The sequence below is a fragment of the Pelodiscus sinensis genome, chromosome 4, assembly GCF_049634645.1.
Source record: "Pelodiscus sinensis isolate JC-2024 chromosome 4, ASM4963464v1, whole genome shotgun sequence".
Classification (NCBI taxonomy): Eukaryota; Metazoa; Chordata; order Testudines; family Trionychidae; genus Pelodiscus; species Pelodiscus sinensis.
Window position 1 is genome coordinate 21,471,593 of NC_134714.1, and position 11,591 is coordinate 21,483,183.

General features: G+C 46.0%; 1 protein-coding gene across 3 annotated transcripts in view; it reads right to left on the reverse strand.

The window, feature by feature from the left end:
• Window positions 1-8,362, reverse strand: part of AMN (amnion associated transmembrane protein) — a 68,624-nt gene extending 60,262 nt beyond the window's left edge. For all 3 annotated transcript variants that reach the window (XM_075926519.1, XM_075926518.1, XM_006119973.4), the window contains exon 1: window positions 8,266-8,362. In XM_075926519.1, the coding sequence (XP_075782634.1) occupies window positions 8,266-8,308 (43 nt within the window). In that variant the 5' untranslated portion in view covers window positions 8,309-8,362. The remainder of the gene's footprint in view (window positions 1-8,265) is intronic.
• Window positions 8,363-11,591: the final 3,229 nt, after the last annotated feature.

The window sequence follows — 11,591 nt, forward strand, 5'->3', positions numbered from 1 at the left end:
CTGCTTCAGTGCCACTGCAGTGTATAGACAAGCCATTTGCCTCATACAGAAAACGCTATTGTGTTACAATCAGAACACCTTTATATCTGTATTTTTTATTTATAAGGCTGGAGACAACAGAGAGATGCAGACAGACTGGAGAATACAAACCAGCAGGAGGGGCAGTAGTATAGCTAACACGGTACAACCTTTCTTTGTAGTCAAAGCCTAATTTAGCAACTGGATCTCACGGTGACTCAAGGACTTGTGAACAATCAATACCATCCAGAGTGGTTGTCAAAATGCCATCATAAAAAACGAGGAAGTTGGCCCAATTATTCACTGTGGATAAACTACCTGACAAATGTAGCTCTTTCCTTTCTTTTATGAACTGACTCTTCTGCAGACGCTTTTGTGAATCCGATGCAGTGTTGTAGCTGGTTGGTCCCAAGATATTAGCGAGACAAGAGTCATGAAGTAATAGCTTTTATTGGATTGACTTCTGTTTGCTGAGAGGGGCCTGAAGTGGTGATTTCTAAGTATTTGACAAGTAATGCCACCAAACCAGCCTCAGTTTATGGTTTGTTTGAAAACTGCTCATTTGGGCTCTTCACTCCTGTTCATTACTCAAGACATGTAGTCAGTTAAGTCACATGATATTGTTTTTACTCCTTGACTGGATAAATGAAACTTCTAATACACAAGAAAAACGAACAGGCTTGTCTCTCCACAAGTCCCCAGACTTGCAAATGATTATAAGAATTGTAGGAAGACTAGCCAGTCCCTAAACACACGTACAAACACAAACCTTTTTGCATTACTGATAGTGCATCACAAATTCAAAAGAGCATCACTATGGTTGTACCGGGCAGCTGTTGGGACTTTGAGCCAATGTTTATAAACCCCAGTTCTGCAATATTCAACCAGCCTTCCTGAGCTCTGACTGATCTACACTCAGCTGCTTCATTCTGTGTGGGTAGATTTAAAGAGACTTCTCTGAGACTGAGATCATCATTCTGCCTCTATATGCCAGAGATGGAATTTTCTGCATCGGAGCAAAAAAAAAAAAAAAAAAAAAAAGCATTATAGCCTGCGTGTGTATCTTAAATTAAGCAATGTCAAAACGCTCCCCTCCCTGTGTGCAGTTAGCACAGGGGACATTTTCAACGCTGCGATTAACACGTAGTTGCGGAACACCGATGGCTGAGCGAGAAACACTGTCTGTGCATGTACAAGATCTCCAAGTGGAAAACCAGAATGTTGTATTACCAAATACCAGTATTAAAATTACTTATTATTTCTTTCTTTTGGGATTAGGGCCTCATTGTAGTAAGCACTGTACAAACACAAGGACAGTCCCTGTCCCATCAGGTGCGATTTAAACAACAGAGAAGGGGTGAGTGAATAAATAGACAAGCAAAGGGGGGGGGGGGGCGGTTGAGGCTAAGGGAAACAGAAGAGGGAGATGGCGGTTGACTCTAAGCGCTGTGTGCCCCTTGCAGGGAGGGGGCAAGGTCAGAGGAAACTTTGTGTGCTTCCCCCCACAGCCAGGCCCTGATTGGCCTGGGGTGAGGAGAGCATGCAAAGTCTCTCTTTTGTATGGAAATGGGCGACAGGGGATCATGTGAGGATTACCTGTTGTGTTTCCTCCTTCTGGGGCATCTGGTATTGGCCACTGTTGGCAGACAGGATAATGGCCTAGATGGACCATTGGTCTGACCCAGTATGGCCATTCTTGTGTTCTTTTGCTTCCTCCCCAGCCCTGCAAGGTGCATGGGGCACTTAGCATCAACCACCAAGGTGGTTGACGCAAAGCGCCGCACACCCCTGGTGGGGAAGGAGACTTTGCCCAATTCCCTGAACCCAGATCCTGATTGGCGGGTTAGATCCAGCCTGCAGAAGCCCTTTTGCCCACCACTGCACCAGGCAAGCCAGTTGAAAATGAAGCTTATCTTATCAGCTGTGTATGTAAATGGGGTTCACATAATCAGATGGGCCCGCTCTTTGGTATCTCTACTGTCAGATTCTATCTGACCCACCGTACAGCCTTTGTGACACAGAGTACAGATCAGATTTCATCCTTTGTGGTGGGTGGGTTGTCTCACATTGTCTGATCCTCCAAAAATGTGAATTCTAGAGATGTAAAAGATTAACTAGTTAGCTAGTAATCCTCACCCATTAAGGGAGAGGCTTACCAGTTCTGGTTAACCAGTAAGGGCTGGAGCAGTTCTCTGCCCACTCCGGGCAGGGGGTTGCTCCAGACTAGGGTTGCCAGATGGTTTAACCAAAAATACCAAAGCCTCCCCCCCTCAAAAAAAAAAACTGTTGAGGAAAAAAAGGTGGAGACCAAAGTTGTTGAGAGGGAAAAAAAGGACCCCGACAGTTATTAAGCCAAAAAAAAAAAAAAAAAAAAAAAACCCTCCCCCGCCCCCCCCGCCAAAAAAAAAAAAAAAAAAACCAGCATGGCCTCTTTAAAACCTTTGGGGCTTTTTTTGCTGGTGGCCATCTTGTTTTCTTACTCTGTGCCGGAAGAGAGCTCCCCTGTGGAACCAGTAAGCGGGGTGGAGGGAGGTCCGGCAGGGCTGGGGGGGGCGGTGTGTCCCAGGAGGTGCCCAAGGGCTGGGCCCGGTTGCTGAGTGTGGTAGGGTTGCCAGGTGTCTGGTATTTTTGCCTCCTAACAGGGAAAAAAATTTGAAAATACCAGACATTTTAGGTGTCCAGTATTTTCTGATTTATTTTTTTTAAAGCAGACAGGAGGCGAAAATACCAGGCTGTCCAGGTCAATACTAGACACCTGGCAACCCTACTCCAGATCCGTGGGGCCTGCGGGAGCAGCTCCTGTCCATGGTGGGTCCAGCTGCTCCCGCACCCCCCCTACAGGTTATACACTAGCTCCCCAGGAGTGGGGCCAGCAGGGGTTACCGGCCCCGCTCCCAGGGAGGCAACTGCAAAGCTTGCAGCGAATGCTCCTTGGAAGGTGGCTTTGCTGCTGCGGAGAAGCCACCTCCCTGGGAGCAGGGCCAGCAGCAACTTCTGCTGGCCCTGCAACTTCTGCTGGCCCTGCTCCCAGGGAGGCTTCACAGTGGTCTCTACAGTATAAAGCTAATTTAAGCTTTATACTGCAGAGCCTGCAGCGTGGGTAACCGCTCTGATTTTTAGCAGTTACACGATTGCATGTTTAAACTCGTCTTTACATCCTTAGTGTATTACTGACATTTGTACGACCCTTTTCTCAACCCTCCCCACTCTATATTTTTAAACACACCGTCTCTGCTATAGACACAGGCACAAACATTTGCTCTGATGAACCCTTCAGTTGGCCAGCAAAAGTCACTAGTGCAACAATATGGGTGTCGCACTCTGGCCTTGTCTACACTGGCAAGTGTTGTTGCCCAAAAAAGGTTTTGGTGACAAAACCCCAGGAGTGTTCACATTGCAACACAACAAAAATCATGACAAATGCCCAATTTCGACAAAAAACTTTTACCTCTACAAGGGACTTTTGTCTCTCCCCCTCCTTTTACTGTTGACAATCATGTAGTGTGTATACAGAAGGTTTTTTGTTGAGTTTATTGACCTCTAGCATGTTTCCCACAATGCCCAATTAGCCACTCTAGCCAGGACAAGTAGGAGTGGTGTCCTTAGCCTCTGTTTGTCAGAGGCTGGAAATGGATGACAGGAGAGGGATCTCTGGAGCATCTGGCATTGGCCACTGTCAGAAGACAGGATACTAGGCTAGATGGACCTTTGGTCTGACTCAGTATGGCCAGTCTTATGTTCTTATATGGTGATGGAGGAGTGTTAAAATGAAAGTTATGAATGATGGAGAAGAGACTATGCATGCTAGTGGGGATCTGCTGATATTTAAGTAGCTCGTACTGATTCCTTTGTAATTGTAAATTCTATTTGCGTGGCCTGACTGAGCTGCTATGCATATGCTATGAATATCACTGCATATGGCCATACACAAACTCGAGGTGCGGGGTCGGGGGGGGGGGGGCATTTTTAAAATGTGCACATAAAAATAGCAGCATAGTGTAGACAGGGCATTTGTCGTTTTAACATTGTTTAACTGGTAGAGTTTGAAATCTTAGCAGGGAACCTCAAAAGGCAAACTCGAGGAGGAGGAGGTCCTAGACTGTGCCTTCAATACCTACGTATGTTTAGACAATCTGTTGACTAATGAAGACAAGACCTTCCAACGAGGTTCTGCTGGTCTTACTGAAACAGACAGCACAAGAGAACAAGCAACACATTTCTCTTTTAACATTATGCCTGAATACCATAGAAAGCTCTTTCAAAAATATCTACTACATTCTGCACATTCTTATGCTTTGGAGACCCAGAGGTCCACTAGTACCAACTGGCAAAAAGTTCACTTGTTCTTTACAAGCTACTGCTATCTCAGCCCCAAGAAACTCACTACACCTAATATTTCACTCTCATAGTTTCTATCCAGTAAGAGTAGTAGCATGTAAGAGATCTGCTGACAACTTGTAACTTCCAATTCTCATAATCATTGTGAGGTGCATGCACATGGGTAACTTTAAAGGAATTACATAACTATATTGCAAATTATGTTTTCTCTATAGTTCTGGAATACAAATGAGTCACCAGGCAACCATGTGTCTTGGTGATGGGCCATTCAAGCAGAAGAGAGTTGTCACCCCTCTCTCATCAGCCAGTAATATAATGCAAAGTTCAGTTGTCTACCCTTGCTCCAGTCCACAACAGCCACTGGAAAGCCAATTGCTCAAGATGGGGCCGATAATCAAAAGAATTTGGAGATTAAAAAGGAATGTAAGAGCCTGTGAATGGAGACAACAGATTGATTCAGCCTGTGAATGGAGACAACAGATTGATTCAGCCTATCAGAGGCTATATCTACACTGCATCTCTCCTGCGGAAAAACATATGCAAATGAGGCTCCATTTTTGCACAAGAGGCTTTTGCGCAAAAAGGAGCTGTCTACACTGCTCCTTTTTGTGCAAAAATCCCCTCTTGTGCAAGAGCCGTTCTTTCACATATGGACGGCTCTTGCACAAGAGGGGTTTTTTACACAAATGCCTCTTGCACAAAAATGGAGCTTCATTAATTATGCAAATGAGGTGTGGCGATATTCTACGCTTAGCCTCATTTGCATATGTTTTTCTGCAAGAGAGGGGCAGTGTAGACATAGCCACAGAGAGGGGGGAAGAAATGGTGTCCAGTCACTGAGGAGACATCTTGTTGAGCAGGAATGTTTCATGAATGTTTGGCTTCAGGTCCCCAGGAAGCCAGCCAGCTGCCTGACAGACTGAACTTCTGGAGGAACCTGCTTTATTAGACAGGGAATGTAACTGGTAACAAATGGAGGCCCTACTTCACATTTTATGTTTTATATTGTAACTATTAGGATACAGTTATTCAGGACTGCCTGTAAAGGCCTACACTCTTAAGAACTGTATTCTTACCATTTTGCTAATTGCAGGAGTATAAAAGCAAAGAATCAAAATCACAGTCTGTCTGTACATGACACTGAGGCCTTGTTCTTAAGCTAAGACACTTGGCTAAGCAGCAAGGGCCTCCATTAGCTGGGAAACGTACAGTTAGGTCCTGACATATTCCAAACCAGTGACACTGAAACAAGGCAATTTGGGGCAATTAGAAAGGCGATCCAATCTATCACCTTCAGATAAAGGGAAGAGCCTAGAAGATTTAAAGAAAATGTAGGTTGATAGTGCTCAGTCTGGCAAGGACCCACTTATCAATACTTGGGATTGTGAAATCCTCATTTCTTTATTTTTTGTCATTATAGTCCCCATCTCTTTATTGTTTATCTGTATGGCTTCTGTTTGGTTCTTTGATTGTTTCTGTCTGGTTTATAATAAATTGCTGGGTCTGAACCAATGAAGGTGGTGGGATATAAGTGGTTAGATAATCATGTTACAATATGTTAGGAGTGGTTAGCTAAATTTCAGAAGAATGATTGGTTAAAGTATAGCTGAAAATGTTATTATATACATGGAGACAAACAGGAAGGAAGGAGGAACAAGGAAAAAAAGGAAAGGAAACTGGATTCATGCTTGCTGAAAGCTAACTCCAATAAACATTGAATTGTTTACATCTCTGAACTTTGGGTATTGCTATTCTCTGTTCATGCAAGAAGGACCAGAGAAGGGGGAGGATGAAGGGATAAACCCTCTAAGAGTAACCATTTGTTTCCATCTTTCTTTCTCTCTCTCTTATTCCTAGTGGAACCTCTATTCTTTCTGAAATAAACTTTAATTTTTTCATGAGTGAGTGCAGAGAATCTGGGATTTGTGAGTAGCCAGTGTCAAGGACTGAATATCACTGGGCAATGCTTCACAGGGACTCGGGCACTGGGTGTACCTCTTGTTAACCTGTAACACAAAGACAGGGCTGGCACATTCCCAAGGAGTGAGCTTTCATGGCTGGCATGCTAGGTGTGTTGAGGAGCTTGCACAAACATGACTCCCTCATGCTAGGGAGAAAGGGTAACAAGGTGACTCATAGTATCAGGTACCCCTAGAACTGTCTCACCTTCATTAAAATGAAAATGTTTCTGTTCTTTATACGGTGAGGCTGCACCACAAACAGATATGCAGCTGCCCTGCAAACCCGGCCTTCAAGTGAAGTGTTTGTTGGCAGCTGTAAGGCCAACAGGCAGAACCAAACCTAGGACCTCTGGAGTTTAGCTCATGAGCCTCTATTGCTTGAACTAAAAGCCAGAAGGTTCTCATCCAAGGCGGTAGAGAAAACTCATTCTTTGTGAGGGGTGTAAGTGCCATTACATAGGACAGTGAACTACACCCGGTAGGTGTGGGGGTCACCCAGCCACACCACAGTGGCAGTAATGCAGAAGATTCACTCTTGTCAATGTAGTATGACTTCCAAAGCCAACCTGGGACATCCAGGGCTATCGTTATGAAGGCCCAGGTTCAGCAAGGTGCATACACACATTCCTAACTTAGAGCACACGAGTAATCTAACTGAAGTCAATAAGCCTGAGTCTGATTTAAGGCCATGAAGGTGCCTTAAATTAGGCAAAAATGTATATCCAATGTAAGGCCTCTTTACCCTGCTCTGGCAATGTAATGAGAATCAGACCCAATAGAACAAACCCACACGTTTCAATGATATCCTGAGGTCTCTTCCCACCCTATGATTCTAAGATACTAAGTTTCAAAGTGAACACATGCACGAGAACCTTACTGAACTGAAACCTAAATGTAGGCAACTTTTGGTTTTACCTTTCCTTTATGAGAAGATATTTAAAAAACAAACAAACAAACAAACAAACAAAAAAACCAATGGGGCCAACAGCCTCACTGAGCCTTTGGGGTGGGGAGCTGGCTTTGCACTCCTCAAAGAGCTGAGGATGGGACTCCCTTCCCCGTGGCAGCCCTCAGAGCTGCCTGGAGCGCACTGTGCAGGGGCTCCAGCAGTGACTTGAAGGGCCCAGATTCTGGCCACCCCACTGCTGTAAGTAGCAGCAGTGGTGACTGGGAGCCCTGGCCCTTTTGAATCACCAAGCCCTGAGGCAGTTGCCTCCTTCCCCATCAGCAGGCCTGCAAAAATCCTGTTATACCAATGTAGCAATAACATAATTATAATCCCCAGAGTCAGGAAAGGTTACAGTTCCAATTGAATGTATAAATTGATTCCATTGCACATATGTAGTAAGTTCTATCCTGATTTGGCTGGGAATATGTAGCTTACCTTATAAAATGTACAATTCCCTGCACCATCAGCTGGGGTAAATCAACATTGTTTCCTTGCTTTCAATAAAGTAAGGCTGGATTACACCATCTGAGGATCTGGCCCCAAGTGGTGCAATGCAGCCAAGTTAATCCAACTATTGCAGCCTCAGCTGATACAATTCCTAATTTTAACTGTGCACCGCAGCATTGCATTAATGCACCTTTTGCCTCTATATCAACATTCCTTGACTGTTTAATCAGTCCTTTCGCTGAGGAATCATGGTTCCTGAATGTTAAATACATATGCATATTCAACAGAAGATGGCTCTTCAGAGCATAGCTACAGGCTTAAAAAAATAAAAGAGTGGAGAAACCCCAAGCAGCAGAGGTATAGTGAACAAGAGATGCAAATCACAGCCCACTCGCTTTCTCTTTGTCCATTTGGAAATGAATTTTTCCACTTGCATTAGAAATACATCACCAACTACAGAATCCATGGCACATTATTACCTAAAGCTTGAAATAGAAAAAGCTTTTGTGCCCTCATTCTCCATTCTCAGACCGTTCCTGTCACATTACTCACCAAGGAGCTGCACAAAACAGAGGAGGAAAAGCAGACCCTTCATTTTGCAGTCCACTACTAGCACATTCCTTCCCAGCCCTCGAATGATCTTTGGACTAGCCGGGGTCACATGATGCTTTATACACTTGGGAGTCCGGAGGGGAGCACAAGCATTGGGAGAAGACTGGTGAACTATTAAGCTTTAGGATGAACCTCATTTACATGGAGATTTGTCAAGTCTCAGATGCCAGGCTATTGCTAACACCTTCTCAGAGCTCACCAATTTTTTAAGAGCACTGCTTGGTCTTGCCTGGAGTGTGATGTAATAATGAAAGCAGGGGTTGGAGAGTCAGAGCTCCAGTCTCAGCTATGCAATGCTCGTTGTAGGATCTTTGGCAAGTTGTCTTTCCATGCCTCAGTTTCCCCACCTGGACTTGCCCACCTTACTGTGGTTGAAGATTCTTAGATTTACTGTCTGTACAGCACTTTGAAGAGGTAAAGCACAGTACAAGTACTAAGTGCTATTATTGTATGTCATTCTCCACTCCAAAATGCCTCTTATCTTATAATTCCTAATAGTAGTGTCAATGTGTTTTCAATTAGCGTTCTGGGAAGAAAGCAGCTCACAGACACGGCTTGTAATTGTACTTTGGACCCCAACTGATTTTCTCATTATCTGAACAGTTATGGCTCCTTTTCTATCCCAGCACAGTCTTGGGCAGGCAATTAGGGGTCAAAGGGAGTAACAGGCAGTAATATGAGCAAATGCAGGAAGACAAACGTGTTACCTCACAACAATTTGTCACTCTCCGAATGTCCTTAGAGCACACACAGTTCCAGAGAGGCAGAAGGAGAATTCTGGGCACATTGCCTGCTTCACCTATTCGCCACCTATACTCCCAGGTTTCCACTCACCAGCTACTTCCCAACAGACCTCCACCCACACGGCCTTTGGCTTGAGGACACTCTGCTGCTTAGGGTCAGTGAGTTTGCATCAAGAGAGAGGTATGTGTGGAATTTCAGGAGGGTCTATATATCTAGGTACCTGTGTTAAGGGGGTGCACAAGGAGGCTGGCTCTGTATTGGCTGCTCTGTGTGTCTGCATTGAACTGTTGATATGCATATGACTGTGGGACTGTAGTAGGTTATGGATAGAGGGGTCAAAGGAATGCTTGTCTTAAGAGGAAAAACTATGTAGCACTTTAAAGACTAACAAGATGGTTTAATAGCTTAAGAGGTGTATTGTTTCTAAGATTTCAGTGCTGATTCTCTCTCTCTCTCTCACACACACACACACACACACACACACACACACACACACACACACACGCTCAACCTCATCTCTGCAGAGCTGGGGAGAGGAGAGAGACAAAGGGCAGGACAGCGTTCCCTATCTTAAAGAGATATGGTGTGGCTTCTTTCAGAAACTTACCCAGCAGCAGAGAGCACATGTAACCCACACACCTGGTGTGGTTACTGAGCAATGCAAGTAGTACGTAGACCACAGCAACAGTTAAGATCAAGAGACCTCTACAGCATGGGCTGGGCGCCAGCTGGCTTCTAGCTCAGAGGGTAGAGGCTCCTATACTCCGCTTCAGAGATCCCAGGTTAAAATCTGCCTGGTGTTGGTTACACACACACACTTTGTGTCACTGTCACATACCTACTCTGTGCCACACACAAGTCACTGTCAAACACACACTTCCACACACACTCTCCCAGTCTGTGCCACACAGACTCAAACCGTGTCACATCTATCTCTGACAGAGTCTCTCTCTCTCACACACACACATACACCCTTTCTCTCTCTGTAGCCCCCCAATCCCATCCTTCCACTTGAGGCTCCATCCATTGTGGGGGGGCCAAAGCCGGCCCCGTGACCACATACCAAAATTCATGAAGTGTCCCCCTGTGAAAGTTATGCCCATCCCTGATTTAGACTCACAAGTACGAGGAACATTTCTGAGGACTTCATCTAACTGTTGTGCTCAAACAGCAGCATTCACTGATCCCTATCACAAGCACCCACTCTGGCAGCCCAGGGGATGTGGGCCTGCAGCTTTGACAGCTAAGAGCAGCTAATTAGAGACACATTCCTGCTCCACTATATTGGGGAAGCAAATCCATGGGTACTACTTCCTGGCAGTTCTGGACAGCATCTCCCTGATCCTTGACAAACCTTTTCCTAGCCACTCAAAAGTGACGCATGACACATGTCTCTTTCCAAGTAAAAACATAGGAAATTGGGGAACAGTGACTGAAAAAATACCCACCAGGATTCATAGCAGATGTAAAGGAGAGGCCTCCTCCCTGGTGCCCCCTTGTGGCCATGGGGCAGCCCTGCAAGTGGCCTTCGTGGGGCCCTGGTAACTAAGGATGTTAAGGAGTGGCTATTCGGCTAATCATGTAGTCGAGCAGTCCCAGTTTGTGGCGGCTGGGGCTGGCTATGGACAAGGGCTGCTGCCAGAGCAGCCTCTGCCCGTGGCCAGCCCAGGCCACTGTGGACAGAGGCTGCTTCGCAGCAGCTGCCCTTATCTAAAGCAGCAGCCCGTCTGCAAGGGGACACAGCTCCCTGCTGGGACCCCCACGCAGACAGGGCTGCTGCTGGAGCAGCCTATGCCCGCAGTGGGCCTCAGCCTGCCATAGGCAGAGGCTGCTTCACAGTAACCTCTCCTACCCCTCCCACCTCTGATAGAGGCAGCAGGAGGCGGGGGAGGTGGCACTATGGATACACTGCTGGGGGGAACCAGCTTTTAAGATGGCTCCGCCCAGCACCAGCTCCTTTTCCCCCCTTGGGGGTGGGAAGCAAGTAGTCAGGTACTTGATTCAACTACCTGATAAGCTTCGCCTTATTGGGTAGTCAAGTACTTGACTACTCGCTTACATCCCTACTAATAACTCCATGCAAGCTTGTCCTCTACTCCTGCAACATAGTGCAAGTCATCCCATAACAAAAGTGCCAAAATATAGCCCAGTAGTCCACAGTGCATAAACATCCTTGTTCTCTCCATACTTTAGTGCAGGGGTGGGCAAATTTTTAGCTTGAGGGCCACATCTTGGTATGGAAATTGTATGGAGGGCCAGGAGTGCTCACAAAATTGGGATTTGGGGTTGAGGCTGGGATTGTGGGGATGGGGGCTCAGGCTGGGTGTGTAGGCTCTGGGGTGGGGCCAGCTATGAGGAGTTCAGAGTGGGGGAGGATGTTCTGGGCTGGGATCGAGGGATTCAGAGGGCAGAAGGGGGCTCAGGATTCAGGCAGGGGGTTAGGGCACCAGGGAAGATGAGGATCTGGCTGGGACAAGGGGTAAAGGGTGCAGGAGGGTGCTCTGGACAGGAATCAAATTGTT